This window comes from Microcaecilia unicolor, chromosome 6, assembly GCF_901765095.1.
Source record: "Microcaecilia unicolor chromosome 6, aMicUni1.1, whole genome shotgun sequence".
In the NCBI taxonomy this organism is placed as follows: domain Eukaryota; kingdom Metazoa; phylum Chordata; class Amphibia; order Gymnophiona; family Siphonopidae; genus Microcaecilia; species Microcaecilia unicolor.
The window spans coordinates 268127076-268146757 of NC_044036.1; the positions used below are offsets into that span (position 1 = coordinate 268127076).

The following is a 19682-nucleotide window of genomic DNA, read 5'->3' on the forward strand; positions in this document are numbered from 1 at the left end:
CCCACTTAAGCAACCGGAAGTGATTTAAGCGGGTAGGAGAGACTGCCTGCTTACATGGCTTTAAATATTGGCCCCTTAATGTTTAAGAGCATAAGAATTTTCAAGTCTTAAATCCCAGTGGCAAAGAGTTAGAAAGCAGCTAAATAAGAAATTATGATCTATCTTATTCTTTTAGATACTAAATGCTGTACTGAGGGATAAAGAATATTGTTACAGTTAAATCTGAATATTGATAGGAAGTGCGAAAGCTAAATGGTACAAGTAAGCTGACGATAAGCCATGAAGGGGTATGTTTACTAAGGTGCGTTAGCATTTTTAACACACCTTTAAAGTTAAGGCAGGTTAAATGCTAACTCGCCAATACATTCCTATAGGCGCGTTAGTGTTTGATGCGCGTTGGTATTTAATGAACATTAAAAATGCTAACATGCCTATAGTGTGCCTCAGTAAACACAGGTCATAATGATTTAAACACCAGGCAGGAAACTTTATAAACTATTCTGGTTTTCACTGGTAACCATTCAAATGATGACACCCCCCCCAAAATCCATCTATTCAAATATTCAGGTGTTTCTCTATACTATATTATATATATATATATATATATATATATACACACACACATACATACAAAAAGACTAAAGTACGCAATTTAAATATTCCCCTGGCATTGACAGGAAGCCAATGCAACTCAATATTAAGTATGAGGGTGACTCCACTTTGTTTTTGAAAAAAAAACAAAACAACCAGACTGCTACATTCTGGACTGTTTGCAATCTTTCATACAATATCATTGCAATCTACATATAACACATTTTACAGTAATCTGAGAAAACCAAGGATTGCACCAAAAATCTAAAATTTTCCGTAGTAAAACAATGATGAATCTTAATTTCTTTAAAAACACCAAATACTTTTAATGACTGCATATGATGGTCAAATGCCTATCGCAATCCCCAAAATCTTCAATTCTGATAGTTTCAGAGGAATCCCATTGAATCTCAACTACAAACTTGAAATATCAATAGTATCTGTTTAATTTCAAACGTAAACAGGTCAAAATCTCCACCACTGTAATGCTACGATGGATGCTGTCCACCTCTTCTGTGGAAACATGTTTGGTTTCTGGATTCTGTAAATCTGTGTGTGTGTGTGTGGGGGGGGGGGGGGTTCCCCTTTCCCCTTTCCCCTTTCCCCTTTCCCCTTTCCCCTCCTTTGGCTTACCTGCCTACACTTGAGCATATAAAAGTAAAGCTGCTTTGTATAAGCAGGTGTTACAAAATTGTTTTTGAGTCAACATTTTAGGGATTAGCCTAAAGGGAACAGTCTTAGGCCTCCCAGTGATAAACAGGGTCCTGATGTAAAGAAAATAGAGCTAGGTGTTATGTGGATGACCATGTTTTTGCTGTGCTACTACTGTAGTACATTTAGAGACAGGCAAAATGCTACACTAGTAGTTGGACGTTTTGGTAGGAGGGGGAACATAATTCTAGTGAATTTGAGGAACATTGCTGGAATTCCTCAGATAAGTGGCTAGTGAAATTGTTAAAAATGAGCATTAACACTACTTACAAGAAACTTTCTTTCCTGCAAGTAATGGTTCCTATTTTTATATTTCAAAAGTATTTTACTTGACAATGAAGCAAGCTCATGATAGGCAATATAATTCTCACTGCATGCTTTAATTTTTTTTTTTAATTAAAAGCCTTGTTGTGAATCCTGTATATTGTAACTCTTAGTTTTTGTAATTAAACTTTTGATAAAGGTGTTCTTGCTTGAAACCAGGAAGAAGAGATGAACAAAAAGCATTGCAATAAACATGGAGATGTTTTAAGACAACAGCATTTGGTTCCCACCCTCTTACTCTCACAGGTTAGTTACTAGGGCTGATGGGTGTCGAGCCTGTGGCGAATTCCCTGAACATATTTATTTATTTATTTATTATTAGGATTTATTTACCACCTTTTTTGAAGGAATTCACTCAAGGCAGTGTATAGCAAGAATAAGCAATAGACAATTACAGCAGTAAATATATTCATTTAACAGTACAAATATGGCATAGAGGTGTATTTTTAAAGCACTTAGACTTACAAAGTTACCCTTTGTGACATCTAAGTCCGACTTTGGATGTTTTGCATCCAATATCTGAATAGGAAAATGGTTGTTTTTGCAAAGTCAGTATTTCGAACAAGGCTTTGTGCTTTGGATGTTTGGTTTTTGGTCCATTTTTGGAAAAAAGTGCCAAATGTAGAAAATCAATGTATTGGGATGTAGGAGGAGCCAGCATTTTTAGCAGACTGGTCCCCCAGACATCACAGGTCACAGGAGAGCAATGGGGTACCCTAGAGGGCACTTCTGTGCACTTCATAAAAATGCTTCCAGGTACACCTCTCACCTTTTGCTCCCTTATCTTGTCACCTGAGCCTTCCAAAACCCACCTAAAACAATCCCCCACTGTACATCCCTACAATAGCCCTTATGGGTGAAGGGGGCACCTATATGTGGGTATAGTAGGGTTTTGGTGACTTATTGGAAGGGGTCACAATTTCCACCACAAATGTGAGAGGTAGAGGGAGATGGAGGACCAGAGTCCCCCATTCTATAGTGCACTGCAGGGCTAGGTGTTTTGGGGGCCTCACTGAACTGGTCTGCACAAGGCCCCACAATTGCTGACCCTGTTTGGGAGGGGTCACAGTTTCTACCACAAGTGTGAGAGGTAGAGAGTGATGGGGACCAGAGTCCCAAATTCCATAGTGCACTACACCAACCACTACATTACTCCAGGGACCTGCATACTCTACTAGATTATTATTATTAGCATTTGTATAGTGCTACCAGACGCACGCAGCGCTGAACATCTGATACAGAGAGACAGTCCCTGCTCAATAGAGCTTACAATCTAAAAATACAGACAAGACATCTGAGGCTGTCATAGAGGTTGGTAAGCCATATTTTTATTCACATTTTTTGAGGGAGTTGGTGACCACTGGGGGGGGGGGGGGGTAGGAGGGGGTCAGTGACCACTGGAGGCAGGGCCAGAGAGTTAATGAAGAGTGTAAGGAGGGTTAATAAGCAGGGCTGGCATTAGGGGGTAGCAAACAGAGCAATTGCCGGGGGCCCCAAACCTGCCTCAAGCTAAAAGATGTATATGCTGAAGGCCAGCTTTTGGGCCCTCCTTTCTGGTTTCTGTGGGCCCCTGAATGTCTAACACCAGCCCCGTTAAGAGTGTAAGGAATTCTGAATCTTTGGTAGACCACCCCTGCCAGATGACCCACAATACTTAGGGAAAGTCCTAGTTCAGGATGGGACATCTTTGATTCCCTCCAGTGGTCATTTAGGGCACCTTTTTATGCCTTTTTCATTTATAAAAACAGGTCTAGCTCAAAAAGTGTTTTGTTTTGTTCCATTATGGCTGAAATGTCTTAGACATTTTTCAGGAGCACTCAAATCACACCCTTAACATGTCCCTGACACGCCCCCTTGAGACTTGGATACACTGCAGATGAACAGCATAGGGAAAGTCTGAAAAATAGGTTTCAAAAATATTGACTTTGGACATTTTTGTGAGGAAAAACTTCCAAATGCTGCTTTATGCCACTTTTTTCAATATTTTTTCTCTTTTCAAAATGAGCTCCATAGTAACCTATGGAACTTTGCAAGTCTAGGTGCTTTGAAAATGAGCCCCATAGTATGCTACATTGCATAAACACAATAAAACATTTTAATAGACAGCAAAGGGTGTAAGCAAAGATGGAACATATTAAGTAACAGGAGTAAGAAAATAAGGAACTAAATTAAAGTTGCAAGTAAAATCAGAAAGGTGCTTGAACATTATCTTAGATAGGGTAGGTGTGGATAAACATGGCCTGCTACAGTATGTGCAGTTGGTGTCATCCCTGTAGTTGCCCTTCCTCCTGCTGGCTGAAAAAGAGTAGCCCATTTTACCAGTATTTGCCACTGCCTTTGCTTCAGGCTGGAATCAAAATCATACAGAGCAGGTGGGTCCCATAGGATTATGGAACCCTGTGCATTTCAAACTTCAGAAGGAAGGAGAGAAGAGGCAAGTAAGGAGTGTTGCTGCTCCTAATATGATCAAAATGCAGAGTTTGAAGAGGTCACTTATGACTGCTTCTACAGCTACTTTTCTCACAGGGATGGTCATCTGTTACTAACTATGCTGCATGCAATAACTAATGCAAAGATGACTCAAAATAGCACATTTTGTTCAAAGATTAACATTCTCTGTTGCTATACATTATAAACTACATCATAAAGATGGCAATCCAGTATGTATTTAATGTTATAATACTTTTTTGAGTTGGTCATGCCAGACTTCAGCACACTCTAGGGCACAAAATTAATTTTAACTAGGACAATAGGCAAGACCAGAAAGAAACACAAACTGCCAATGTTAGGCTCCTATAGCAGGTTAGCTATGAACTTTTATCTTGATTCATTTTTTATGTTAATTCTGTTTATGAATATATTGTATTAGGTGGCCAAAGCAACTTGAGTCAGATCATTCTTTTCAACCCCCCCCCCCCCCCCCCCCCCCCCCAATCCCCTTTTTCACATCCATGTTAGAGATCAGTTTGGAAGCCCTAGAGAGAAAAGCTGTACATTCAGCATACTTTAGATGGAAGAATCTAACTGCAGATGTTTCGGTTTATGGTGATTTAACTACTTTAGAAGGGTTTCCAAGTTTACAGGATACCTAAACTTGAAAATGTGTTTTGTATATTTTTCTCTGTGACTTGCAATATGTAATGTTCTCCTTTTTGATGAGATTTTGTTCAAACATACTGAATCTACTTTACTAAAGGATTTAGAAATCCGTATAAGGCAGAGCAAATTCATGAACGTATTACAGCAGGAGAAGAAGAGATTGTCAGATGAAGTGGAGAAATTGCAGAGTTCAAAGGACAAGAATGCAAAGACACTTGAAAGTAAGTGGTGGGGCCCATCATGATTTCAAATGTGATGCTCTCTAAACAATATAAATCGGAGAAGCTACAAAGTAGTAAATTTAAAACAAATCGGAGAAACGTTTCTTCACTCAACGTGTAATTAAACTCTGGAATTTGTTGCCAGAGAATGTGGTAAAGGTGATTTAGGTTAGCGGGGTTTAAAAAAAGGTTTAGATGGCTTTCTAAAGGAAAAGTTCATAGACCATTATTAAAATGGACGTGGGGAAAATCCACTGCTTACTTTTAAGATATCCAAATATATACTTAATGGCTCAGTTTTGTCCAAAAATATTTTGTATACATACACAACGGTTAGCAGACAAAACTAATGTATTGCAACACAACTATGTTGACTATAGAGGTTATCTCATATCAATCAAAACAACTGTGTCCGCCAATTTTTGGTATGGCTCACAGATTTGTATAGGTTTGTAATCATAGAACACCTCCAGCCAACCAGTAGTATCGAAAAAATGTTCATATATTTATATTATGTAAAGTTCAAAATATACTACTGTTCAAAAAGTAAACATTATTGCAATACGGGCAAATAATGCACAAGTTTAACTTAGCTTAAGGGCTCCAGGTTCAGTGTGCTGTCTTCTAGAGCTGGAGCTCATCGGGGTTCAACTGAACATAGTGAAACCTTCCCGTAACTCCGTTATCATTGTAAGCCCGACAGGACCCTGTTTCGCGGTCTCTTGCTTTGTCAAGGGCATAAACAGCAATAACGACACATGTTGATAAATCGCCCTGATAAATCTGTGAGCCATACCAAAAATTGGCGGACACAGTTGTTTTGATTGATATGAGATAACCTCTATAGTCAACATAGTTGTGTTGCAATACATTAGTTTTGTCTGCTAACCGTTGTGTACTTTTAAGATAAGCAGCATAAAATGTATTGAACTTTTTTGGGATCTTGCCAAGTATTTGTGACCTGGATTGGCCAGTGTTGGAAACAGGATGTTGGGCTTGATGGACCTTAGGTCTGTCCCAGTGTGGCAATACTTATCTACTTATGCCTCTCTACTCAGATGGACCTGTATGTTCCTCATGGTATAGAATAAAGAATGCTATCTGATTGGGTTTTTTTTAATAGCAGGTACTGGTGAGCCACTTCGAAAGGGGGTTCTAAACTTGGCCCTCAATCCTTTATCTGCTGTTAAGTACTGCTTAATGCTTATATTTTAGATGGGAGAGCTTTAAATCTTGGGAAATCCTCTTTCCTTCCACTTCCACCTTCTTAAATGAGCTAGATGAAGCTGGGTCTGCATGGTATGCTCTCTAAATCCCACAAAGTTTCTGGGAATAAAGCAAATATGCCTACCTTTTATGTCTAGTAAATATTAGTCTTGCTTTAAACTCAGTTGAGAGAACAGCATCCTAAAAGATTAACAATCCATAAATTCAGTCTGGATGCACAACTGTGGTTTCTGCTGTTCTTATTCCTAACTCCTCTGTTGTAGTAAGAGCAGCAAATAATTGTATGGTTCTGCAAAACTAGCTTCCATAGAAAGCTGAGTGTCCCATATCTCTCATCAGCATGAGCCGAGTGGAAGGTGTGAGTCATCCTAGATCAGGCAGCAGCTCAGAGCCCCAGGCATGATGTGTATGCTAAACAGCAGCAGGGAACTGCATGTTTTCCAAGTAGTAAGGACAAATAGATGTCCTTCAATTTGTCAAAAGGCAAATTGAGAACCTTCTGACTTTGTCTATTGTTTAACATATTACTTCACTTCTGTCTATTGCTGTGCTGCATCCCTTACTCAGGTATTGCTTTGTATTTCTGAGGGAGGCAACCTGTGTCCCTAGATGGCAGCATCCAGAAAACCTTTGCTGACCAAGCCATTTTATGTGCTGTGAGACTTAAGCAAAAGCAAGGAGTGAAACGGAGTCAGGCTCTTTGAAACAGGCCAGATACTTATTGTCTGTATGTAGATATAAATCCTCAGGTAGTAAATTCTAGGAGTGGTCGGTCTTTAGAAAGACCTTTGTGGTGAATGAGAGCAGTGCCCTTCTGAATGTCACTAAGAGCCTGACTCTATTCCCACTCCTAGCTTTTGCCTGTGATTCTCCATGGGAAATCTGTGTGTTCTTTCCACATTCTGTGGTTTTTGTTTGCGCCTGTGAGACTTTGACTTTTTTTTAAATTCGTTCTAGAACAGGGATTCTCAACTTCAGTCTTTGGAACACCTAGCCAGTCAGGATATCTACAATGAATATGCATGAGCGAAATTTTGTATACGCTGCTTCCATTCTATACAAATCTTATGGGTAATCAATGTGAGTATCTGAAAACCTGATTGGCTGGGTGTATCCCAAGAACTGGGTTGAGAATTCCTTGTCTAGATTAACATTATAGGATGCCCTGTTGAGGGGGATATCCTAACCAGAGATGTGGAAACAAATGTTGAAGACCACTCCAAAATAGGTTTCACCCAGTTCTACTTCTCATTTGAATTTGGCAGGGTGTTTTGATCCTGTCCTTCCTCTCCCCACCCACCCAATTTGCTAATCTGACTTTACTGGAGAGTTTTGAGGTGGAGTATTAATACAAAACATACTTTCAAATCCACTTTCCAAAGGTTTCAAGATCTGTTAGGATTTTTCTAGGTTATCTGTTTTTCAAGTTTGAATATCCTTGGTTCAATACCCATCCTTTTCTGTACCAGTAACATGCTTGTTTAAATTTAAGAAAGTTCAACTTTTTTTAAAAAACATTTCTATTGTATTCTGTTTACTGGGATTGTACACTTTTCATTCAGATTCAGTTTAAGGGAAGCCGCACTAGTGATTTCTGGTGCAACAAATGTGATAAAACTTTGTACAAGGAGACCTAAATTTGGTGGCCTTAAATAAATAGGAATGAATCTGGCTTGTTACCTAATTCAGGCATATGAATCTGTTTTTTTCTACCCCTGGCCAGAAGATGTAGCAAGGTTCTTCCAGCTACTCAATTTTCAGAGACCATGGACACGAATTGACTTCTGTCAGGTTAGCAGAATTAAAGTAACTTTTGTGCATATTAAAAGTAAGCAGTAAGTCAACCAACACAATAACTAGATAAACTGCAAGACAAGGGAAATACAGGAAGAAATAAAAGGATGGGAGAGAATGTCTGGGGCATGTGTTTGTGGGGTGCCCTTTTAAGAGGGGAATTGGGCTTCTAGTTTTGTGAGTCTTTCAAAAGAGTGTGGATTTGCTGTAATTCAAGCAGTGTGTGTATTTTTTTAAACTGTGTGTTTCTGTATTCCAGAACATGCTCACTGGGGCGATCTTAGACTTTCCATCACTCTTCAGGAAGCCAATATAATCAGTAAAAATCAGAACAAAGAAACTGTGTTCACCAGGTATCTTTTTAAATTTTAAAATGGTATTAGCATGCGCACACTACAACTAGCACGGCTGAGCTGTTATAGCCATAGAAGTATTTGTTTAAGCTCTGTGGGTTTTTTTTTTTTTACTGACTGACAGTAACTTTGAGCAAGAGTTCTCGGATCAGGTTTCTAGTCACACCCAGCCAATCAGGTTTTCAGGATAACCAGAATGAACGTTTTGTGCAGTGTTTGGCCGTTTTCAGAAGCCTGTAATTTGTTCCGATAAAGACTTACCATTGTTACTTGCTGACATTGTTTCTTGCTGGTTTAATCAAGAGCTTGGCATTAGGTTTTTTTTGGCGTTCAAAGGGCTATATCTGTAAATTGCTGATGTTTCTTTTAGCAGTAAGGCATGGCAGCTGGGGCTTTGTAGTTATTCCTTGGGTGGGTAAGGTGGTGCTAGGATTTGTCATGACTACTTGTGTTCCTCAAACATTTTTGAATGAAAATATGGAAAGCAAAATGGTTTTGTGCAAGAATTTATATAGGTATTCTAATTTGATTACATGGGAAAAGGCTGCCATATATGCTTTAGCCCAGAAGGAAAACTGGCTCTAACAAACTGCAAAGCAAGTTATGCCAATTAGTTTGACTCTTTCTGCAGCCTCTGTGAAAGCAGAACATATAGCTTTTACACAAGGTTTTCCTGGCACCCTTCTCTATGATGATTTTGCTTTTGGGTTCAAAAGTACTAGTGCTTTTTTTTTCCCCCCTGAGACTTTTACTTTGATATGAAATGTAATCAATTGTGGGGGTGAGGGGGGAATGTGCTGTTGCAAACGTGTGCTTTTGTTGGTGGTAGTGGGTTGTTTGAAAAACCTTGTCCTTGGTTCTCAAATGAAACAATGAGTATAGTGATATACTGAAACGTATAATACCTCTATGATGGGTGATGAACTATCCATCCTTTTTTTTTTAAATCAATTTTAACACATTTCAATATATTTTATAATTAAGTATGTGCTCAGAAATCAAATTGTGCAGAACTAATGTCTACTGGAGACAGCACTATTTTTTTTCATTGCAGCGCAACCTTATAGATAAAGTCCTTTGTTCACCAATATATTAGGCTTGAAAACATCTTCGTGATTTTATTCCATAGTGTGCCTTCCATTAACGTGCTGATCCCGTCACGTCTCCAGCAAATAGCACCAATATTTTATTTATTTATTTATTACATATGTATCCCGCTCTTTCCCACATACAGCAGGTCCAGTGCGGCTTACTTAGTAAAAGAAAGCATCTTACATGGTAAAGAATAAAAACAAGGAAATGTAAGAACAGTATTATAATTTGTGATGACCATAACTCCTTACATTATGAAAGGCATTACAAAGGACATATGAAAAGAACGTAATGAACTAGAATAGGGAAGGTAGACAAGGATATGATAGGTGAAAGGGAAGGAGAATGGGAGGGAAATGGTAATGGATGGAGGGAAGAAGATGAGGGATTGAGTATAACATTGGGGTCACTCTAAGCTGATCAGGGTTTTTCATAACTCTGCACAAAAAACAATATTACTTAAAAACTTGTTGTTTTATATAAAAATTCCAAGAAGAATTTTTTTTAAATCTGGAGCAATACTCATTGGCTGAGACTGTAGTCTTGTTCTAAACGAGACCAACCATCAAAAGATGCCTATCCTCCATTTTGTTTCATATATCATTGCTTGAGCAGGGTATCCCGTGAAATCTAGGACTTGAATGTTTGGCTCTGAAAATTGTCCCACCTGAATATTTATCCAAACTTGATGTGGATGATGGCTATGAAAAGTGCAGCAGTATGTTCCTGTCAGTTTCTTTCTGATAGAACATCATTATTCAACCTAATAGTAATATATAAAAATAGATATGGGTTCCATTCAGCTGTGAATCAGATATTATCCTGTGTATTGATCTAGATCAAAAAATCTTTCAAGTCAATGTCAACCCAATCATGGCTAGGTTTGAAGAATAACTTGAACCCTCTATTATTTTAGAAATATAGGTTTATGGAAGAGATTCATTGACAGTGGTTTTTTGTATGGCTAGGTCAGTGGCGCCCCTACTATTAGGCTAACTGAGGCAGGGGCCTCAGGCAGCACTCTCCCATGGAGAGACATCTTTTCCCAAAGGCTGCCCTGCCAGCATCAGCCTCTTCTCCCTACTGCTGCCTGCTAGGGCAGAATGCAGTGAAGAGGCCAATGCCAACGGCAGGGCAGCCTATGGGAATTGCTGCCACTGTTGCCCTTTTGAAAAGAAAAAAAAAGGTTTGAGGGAAGGAGGAGATGCCAGACAGGGTGGGGTGAGATCTCCTCATCCCTGCCTCAGGCTGCAGATTGCTTTGGGCCGCCCCTAGGTTGGGTGACATTGAAAAGCAACAGAGGTTGTACAACAGCCCAAGTAATATATTGCATTAAATGCCTGGGTGAGTTGTATTAGGACATACAAAGAGAAATTAAACTCGCGATAGCAGAGCATTTAAGCCATCCTAGAGTACAAAAAATTGAAGCACCTTCAGTGCATCACCAGATTGCAGCCAAACATCAACTAGATTACTTGTGTTTTGTGGTATTGAACAAATTTAATTTGTCTAGAGGAGAGGATGTATCATGCCTATTACTCAGATTGGAACAATTTATATATCAATGGTGTACGGTAGAACCAAAGAGGTTAAACAGATTTGAATGGACTTTAATGTAAATGAAATGGTATTTAACATTGTGATTGGAGGAGAAAGGTAATATAGTGCTGATGAGTTCAATGCAATGCAGACACATCAAGCAGGTAATATGATATATGAAATGAAATAGAGGCTAGGTGTCTTTTAATGGTTGGTCTTGTTTAGAACCAGTCTCGGTGAGTAAGCCTTTTATTTTTTGATAATAAAACTTGTTTTTTTTATAAGTGATATTGTTTGTGCATCATTGTGAAAACTCCATGATGAAGCTGGATGCAGTGAAATGGGAACACCAGTTGTAGTGGTATTGGCACTACTTGCCAGAGATGTGAAGTGATCAGTACGTTAATGGAAGACGCACTATGGGATAAAATGGCAAAGAAGCGGGCATTGTTTTTCAAGCCTAATATATTGGTGAACAAAGGACCTTACCAATATGGTTGGGCTATGGTGGAAAAATAGTGCTGTTTCCATTAGACACTAATTCTGCATGATTTGATTTCTGAGCACACACTATATATTATACTGAAATGTTTAACTATCTTTCCATTTTTATCAATTAACATCCATGATCGAGGTGGTATAATTATTGGGAATGATCTGAGGTTCAAGAAAGAAAAGTATAAAGATAAGCTCTCTTTTTATTACAATATTGTTTATATACTGTAACATGCCACATCTTTCAATTTTAGGCTGCCCATTTTCACAGCTGAATTTTGGGCACTGGTCTCTGCTATAGACATTGACTTTTATGCAGAAACTCTGGGCCCCTGATGTCAAGCACTTGACATGAAGTAAATGGTGATAACCCTTGGGGTATACATTTGTAAACTTCAACTGGGCTGCTGTATGTATACATAGTTGTAGGGTTGACAATCGGATTTAGACTTGGTCACAGGGTTGATCCAGTCCTGGTTTACCCCATTGCATGCAGGGATTTGTCTTCCTTTTTTTTTTTTTAAGGGAATGCAATGGGAGAAAATAGGCTACAAGTCCTTGCATGCAATGGGGTAAACAGGACACTCTGGGTGAATCTGAAGAATCCAGTGGGCAACCTTAAATATATAGAACTTGGACTGTGAGTTAGATGTCCATTTCATTTAGCAAGAGGGTTAAGTGGGAAGAGGTTGGGGGGCATACAAGTGTTAAAATTGACTCCTAAATATAAAAGTTTAAGATAAACATACCACTAAAACTGAACTTAATGTAGATGTTAAAACTATCCAGTCAAACACAGGTTGCAAATGTTTTTTTTTGTTTTGTGGGGAAGGTGTTCTGTTCTTACAAGCAGTAGTCTGTACTTAATCCTGACTTAGCTTATGCCTACCAAGTCTGAAAGTGATGTGAAGGCAGTGCTTATCACAAAGGAAGGTCATATAGCTGCCATTAGATAGTGACATCTGCTAACCACCAAATAGGCTGTATTAGATTCTGTGTTCTTATGTGGAGAACTTGTAATATCGGTTTTAAACTAGGGGATGAGTTCAAGGGAAGAACCCCTTGATATTGTGAATGGCAGTTCTGCCTGCCCCATCTCCTCTCCTCTCTTCCCCCCCCCCCCCCCGGGTTTATAAATTAGCAAGGAGCAAGTTTTTTTTTGCTTCTAGCACAGTTGGTGTAATTATACACTGCCAAATTTTGGATTCAATGTTACTCTGTTTCTAGGTATGATTTGCCAGCTATAGATGGGGAAACTACAACAGTGTGTGTGCGAGTCACCAACACAAAGCTGGGCATTTCCACTTTGTGGAGTTCAGACAAATTTGAAAACAAGCTGGTATCCATGAGAGAGCTCTATCAGGTACAGTACTAAACATGTTTTTGGCTTTTAAACTTTTACCAGTGACTTTTTTTTTTTTTTTTTTTTAGAAAATCATCTAGATGCTTTAAACCTTACTCGGCACCTATTCTGCTGATTTTTTTAATTTTTTTATTATTTTTTTTAAATCCAGTATCAAAATGCTTTTTATAGCAGACTAGGAAACCAGACCTTTGGCCAGATAGATCGTCTGCTGCTCTTCCTCCTCCCGCCTCCCCCTCCATCTTCCCCCAAAATATACATAAGCAACTCTCAATAGTTAAGTGACCTAACTGTCTGGTTCCCTACCATTTTGGGTAAATTTAAGCATAGGAATTTATGATCAGTAGCAACACCACACCCCCCCCCACCCCTGGATTTTACTTCAGTCTGTTCTGTTGCTGCCACCCTCTGTCGCAAGTGTGATCAGTGCTGTTAATATACTGGCCACCTTTACCTCTGCTGGTTGTCCAACTTCTGGCTTTCTCGTTTGTGCTTAATCCAGCACACACAACTAGGGCATGCATCCATAACTCTTTTTTTTTTTTTTTAATATATATTTTATTTTTCCCAAAAAGGGCTCTTTTGAAGGTAGTGGGGATGATCTCTTTTATGATCCAAATGACACATGGGAAGCAGAAGTGAAGCCACCATCTCCAAACAGGTAACATGTATCAGCAATTTTGGTTGTTCCTACTGAACAGAGTGATGGAAAAAAAAAGTAGTATTGTTAAACATTAAGGGGGTCTTTTACTAAAGATTAGCTTGAGTTATCTGCAGCAAGGCCCATTTTATTCTTATGGGTCCTGCTGCAGATAGCTTGAGCTAATTAATTATCTTAAGCTATGTTACATTTTAAGCATTACTACTTAGTGATTTTGTGTCAATGTTTGAGCTAAAACATAGTAAAGTAACCTCATTCAAATGATACAATTAACAATGTCAGAATTTTGCAGTCACTGTGACTGCTTGGTGTCCACCCCTATCCTTAACAAAGGCCTTAAGTTACATTAGTAAGTTCTTTAACAACCAGGGCCGGTCTTAGCAAGTGCGGGGCCCTATGCAGACCAATTTGATGGGGCCCCACCCTAGCCCCGCCCCTAGCTCCGCCCCCTCCCTAGCTCCAGGGCCGGCCACCCCTCCCTCCAAGCTTCCAGACCGCTCCCTCCGAGCTCCAAGGCCCCCAGCTCCAGGGCCTCCCTCCCTCCCAGCTCCAAGGCCCCCCTCCCTCCCAGTCATTTTTTAACATCCCCCTCCAAAATCCAGTACTAGGTATGCCGAGAATACAAAACACTCAGGACCTATAGAGCAATTCTACCATACCATAAGCAGTCATTTCTACTAAATCACACAAAGAAAAGAAAAACATCTTAAAACACTACAGTGAGCACTAGAGCATCAATTCACCTATTGTAAAATGAAACCAGACAGAATAGTACAGATCGTCGTCGATCCTGCACAGTCAATGCCAAGTGAAAGCCATGTCTTTTTCACAAACACAGATACACTCTAATCCACTATAGAATAAGTAGTAATATTAAAACTTTCTATTTAGACAAAAATTAAACTGAACCCCCAAGATGCCAGACTCTGCATACAATGCAACACCACAGAAACAGAAAATGTCCCCTAGTACTGTGCAAAATATAAAGACAGCAGATGTAAATTTGAAAAAAAAACCTAACAAATACCAATCACCACTTTACAAATTAACAAATCGAAATAAAACAAATACAGAAAATAAAATACCATTTTATTGGACTAATAGATTTAGCTTTCAGAGGCCAAAACATCCTTCCTCAGGTCAATATAGTATAGTACTGTTACAGTATCCTATCCTGACCTGAGGAAGGGGGTTTTGTTCTCCGAAAGTTAGACAAAATGTATTAAAATTAGTCCAATCAAAAGATTACCTTGTTTACATGTTCTATATTATAAACATTTATTAACACATCTACAATACTACTTTATCCTAAAGCAAAAAAAATAAAAAATATATATTTTATTTACAGTTTGTTGTCTCAGGTTTCTCCTTTCCTCATCTTCTTTTCACTGTCTTCCTTCCATCCAGCATCTGTCTTCGGTCTCTCTCTGCCATCCAGTGTCTGCCCTCTCTGCTGTCCCCTCCATCCAATGTCTGCCCTCTCTCCCTGCCTCTTCCATCCACATCTGCCCTCTATCTCTGCCCCTTCCATGATCCATCCACCATCTGCCCCTGTCTGCCCTTTCTATCCCTTCCATCCACTGTCAGCCCTCTCTCTGCCCCTTCAATCCACCATTTGCCCTCCCTCTGCCATCCATCCAGGGTTTGCCCTCCCTCTCGCTCCCCCATCCAGAATCTGCCCCTCTCTCCGCCCCTTTTTTTCAGCCCCCAGTTCCAGCCCCACTATCCCACCAGTCCCGAGCTTCAGCCCCCCAGCCACTTCTCCCTGTCCCCGTTTCAGCCTCCAGTCCCAGTACTAGCCCCCTTATCCCACCTACCCTCCTTTTCAGCCCCCAGTTCCAGCCCCCTTCATCCACATGCCTTGTATTAGGGCCCCCTTTTCAGAACCATTTTCCCACCAGCCCCATATGGCCCCTTCTCAGACCCCAGTGACGGTCCCCTTCTCCCATCCAAGAACCCCTCCCCGCCCCCTTCTCCCATCCACAACCCCAGTCCCCTTCAACCATACAAGAACCCCCTCCCCACCCCTTCTCCCATCCATGAATACCCCTCCCACCTCAGTCCCCTTATCCCATCCAAGAACCCCAGTCCCCTCCACACCCATCCCCTTCTCCCATCTGTGACCCCCTCCCCAACCCCCATCCCCTTCAACCATCCAATAACCCCCTCCCCACCCCTTCTCCCATCCGTGAATACCCCTCCCATCTCAGTCCCCTTATCCCATTCAAGAACCCCAGTCCCCTCCCCACCTGTCCTCTTCTCCCATCCGTGACCCCCTCCCCAACCCCAGTCCCCTTCTACCATCCAGTAACCCTCTCCCCACCCCTTCTCCCATCCGTGAACCCCCTCTCCACCTCCCCATTTGAGAACCCCCACCCTACCCTTCCCCCACCTTTCTTCCATCTGAGTCCCACCCCCCCGACCCACCTACCAGCTGAGCTCCATTCTGCCGCCCACCACTCTCACTGCCTTTAAAAAAAACAATTTGGAAGCGTCGGAGAGACAGTGACAGGCAGCGCCTCGCGTCTGCTCTGCTACTAAAAATCTCTTCAACGTCGTTCGGGCCTTCCCCACATTGAGTCCTGCCCGCCGTCGCGGTAATTGGAAGTTACCTCAGAGGAGGGCGGGACTCATTGTGGGAAGGCCCAATGACGTCGAACAGATTTTAGTAGCAGGGCGGGCAGACGCGAGGCGCTGCCTGTCACTGTCTTCGGCGCTTCCAAATTGCGTTTTTAAAGCAGGAGACAGGAACGACAGGAGAGCAGAGACTCGGAGCACCCCCCCACCCGCTGACATCGGGGGGGGGCGGACCGCCCCCTCCACGCCGTCGTCGTGCATCGGATTCGTTGGGAGGGAGGACAGAAGGATGGACTGGAGCTCGGGCGGGCGGGGTGACCTGAGGCGCATGCGGGGCCCCACTGAGCGCGGGGCCCTATGTGGCCGCCTCGGTCGCCTCGCCTTAAGACCGGCCCTGTTAACAACCTTGTTGACTGATCCCTGTGGCAGGCTGTCCCAGATCTGCAGCGCTTCCTTGAGTTTGGCAATTAGTTTGCGGCTTTGGGTGGATCTTGTGATAGGCCTCCAACATTGCTTCCCAGACAAGTTGCTATGTCATTAAGCTGGTACCCATTTTTTTTTCTTCAAATGGTAGTTTTACAGTGCAAGCCTTTTTTGAACATGTGAAAATCACTGGGTGATCATGCTAAAAAGTCTGCGACTTTGATGTGTTTAAAGATAAGTTCACTCAGCGCATAAATGTAGATAGTAACAACAAAGCTTTAAATGTCTCTTGATAATGTTGTGGTGATAATTTGACCAACTGAAGTTATGCTGTAAATAACTTTTTTTTTTTAAATTGGCCTAATAGCTTTACATATTACTCCTATTTATCACCTATGTCTTGTCTGACAATTGTCTGATTAAAATCAAGTTTTAATATTTACTCAGTTTGCTTTTGAAGAGCTACATGGGAGCTGATCATCACTTTTTGATGAGACCATAACATAAGAAGCCATGCTGAATCAGACCCAGATCCATCTGAGCCCAACAGAGAAAGTAGCCAGTCTGGGTCTCAAACACCTAGCAGATCTGAAAAGTAGATCTCTCATCATAGCTTATGTCCAGAGATACTGTTGGGCAAGGCATTCCCCATTATATGTCTCTGACCACATTCTCTAGCAGCAGATTCTGAAGTTTGAAATCTCTCTCTCTTCTCTCCCCCACCCCCCATGTAGCACGATCTAGTTTCATGGAGCTTACTTTTCTGTTTGAAAAGGTTAACTGCACTGTATTAACCAGTGTAAGGACATGTCCTCACTTGACAGTTCATCATGGAGACATTTCATCATGTATTCAAAGATACAGTGGGGGAAATAAGTATTTGATCCCTTGCTGATTTTGTAAGTTTGCCCACTGACAAAGACATGAGCAGCCCATAATTGAAGGGTAGGTTATTGGTAACAGTGAGAGATAGCACATCACAAATTAAATCCAGAAAATCACATTGTGGAAAGTATATGAATTTATTTGCATTCTGCAGAGGGAAATAAGTATTTAATCCTCTGGCAAACAAGACCTAATACTTGGTGGCAAAACCCTTGTTGGCAAGCACAGCGGTCAGACGTCTTCTGTAGTTGATGATGAGGTTTGCACACATGTCAGGAGGAATTTTGGTCCACTCCTCTTTGCAGATCATCTCTAAATCATTAAGAGTTCTGGGCTGTCGCTTGGCAACTCGCAGCTTCAGCTCCCTCCATAAGTTTTCAATGGGATTAAGGTCTGGTGACTGGCTAGGCCACTCCATGACCCTAATGTGCTTCTTCCTGAGCCACTCCTTTGTTGCCTTGGCTGTATGTTTTGGGTCATTGTCGTGCTGGAAGACCCAGCCACGACCCATTTTAAGGCCCTGGCGGAGGGAAGGAGGTTGTCACTCAGAATTGTACGGTACATGGCCCCATCCATTCTCCCATTGATGCGGTGAAGTAGTCCTGTGCCCTTAGCAGAGAAACACCCCCAAAACATAACATTTCCACCTCCATGCTTGACAGTGGGGACGGTGTTCTTTGGGTCATAGGCAGCATTTCTCTTCCTCCAAACACGGCGAGTTGAGTTCATGCCAAAGAGCTCAATTTTTGTCTCATCTGACCACAGCACCTTCTCCCAATCACTCTCGGCATCATCCAGGTGTTCACTGGCAAACGTCAGACGGGCCGTCACATGTGCCTTCCGGAGCAGGGGGACCTTGCGGGCACTGCAGGATTGCAATCCGTTATGTCGTAATGTGTTACCAATGGTTTTCGTGGTGACAGTGGTCCCAGCTGCCTTGAGATCATTGACAAGTTCCCCCCTTGTAGTTGTAGGCTGATTTCTAACCTTCCTCATGATCAAGGATACCCCACGAGGTGAGATTTTGCGTGGAGCCCCAGATCTTTGTCGATTGACAGTCATTTTGTACTTCTTCCATTTTCTTACTATGGCACCAACAGTTGTCTCCTTCTCGCCCAGCGTCTTACTGATGGTTTTGTAGCCCATTCCAGCCTTGTGCAGGTGTATGATCTTGTCCCTGACATCCTTAGACAGCTCCTTGCTCTTGGCCATTTTGTAGAGGTTAGAGTCTGACTGATTCACTGAGTCTGTGGACAGGTGTCTTTCATACAGGTGACCATTGCCGACAGCTGTCTGTCATGCAGGTAACGAGTTGATTTGGAGCATCTAACTGGTCTGTAGGGGCCAGATCTCTTACTGGTTGGTGGGGGATCAAATACTTATTTCCCTCTGCAGAATGCAAATAAATTCATATACTTTCCACAATGTGATTTTCCGGATTTAATTTGTGATGTGCTATCTCTCACTGTTACCAATAACCTACCCTTCAATTATGGGCTGCTCATGTCTTTGTCAGTGGGCAAACTTACAAAATCAGCAAGGGATCAAATACTTATTTCCCCCATTGTATGCACAGAAAACTTGGAGCAAATGGGGGGGGGGGGGGGGGGGAAATGCCAGTATTCGCAGCCTTTGTGTACATGCTCAAAGGAAACCAGAAGTGCCAGCACACATTGGCATCTGCCCTCTTGAGGCTAAATGAGCCTTTCTAAACACATACTGAAGCCATACCCCTCCCCCCATTGTTCCTGTTTTATCTACACAAGTCAAACGCAACCACAAAAGAGGAAAGAACGGTATCCCACGAAAAGTTACAGGAACAGGAGAGGAGTGGGAATGGAATCAGGCTCTTCAAAAAAACAAAAAACAAAACAGACCCAAGGCATCCAACCTTGATGTGAACTGTTTAGTGAGTCACCTTTTAATAAATAGTTCATATCAATTTGGATGCCTTGGGTCTGTGTTTTTTTTTTTTTTTTTTGAGAGACTGATTCCGTTCCCACTCCTCTCCTCCTTGTCTATACAAGTCTTGGAGATGTTACCTTGCTTTTTCCCCTTCACCCTGTTCCCATCCTCCCAACCCAGTTGTGATATCTGCTATGTAATTTCCTGCCAGTGATGAACTGTCGTGGTTTTGACCTTTTCATCACATTTGTGCACAAGTTTCCCATGCATACTCATTGTGCATTTGTGATATGTGCTATTAAAAATGTAAATCTTTGCTCAATTTACTGTGCGTGGTTCCCACACATGTAATTTGAGTACATTTATTTATTTTATTTATTTATTTATTTATTTGGATTTTGCTCACATCTTTTTCAGTAGTA

At 41.4% G+C, this 19682-nt stretch overlaps 1 protein-coding gene across 1 annotated transcript in view; it reads left to right on the forward strand.

Annotated features, from left to right (window-relative positions):
* Positions 1-19682, forward strand: part of LOC115473197 (kinesin-like protein KIF14) — a 122454-nt gene that overhangs the window by 78006 nt on the left and 24766 nt on the right. Inside the window, exons 18-22 of the mRNA XM_030207959.1 lie at positions 1786-1872; positions 4823-4946; positions 8227-8320; positions 12674-12809; positions 13385-13470. Of these exons, the coding sequence (XP_030063819.1) occupies positions 1786-1872; positions 4823-4946; positions 8227-8320; positions 12674-12809; positions 13385-13470 (527 nt within the window). The remainder of the gene's footprint in view (positions 1-1785; positions 1873-4822; positions 4947-8226; positions 8321-12673; positions 12810-13384; positions 13471-19682) is intronic.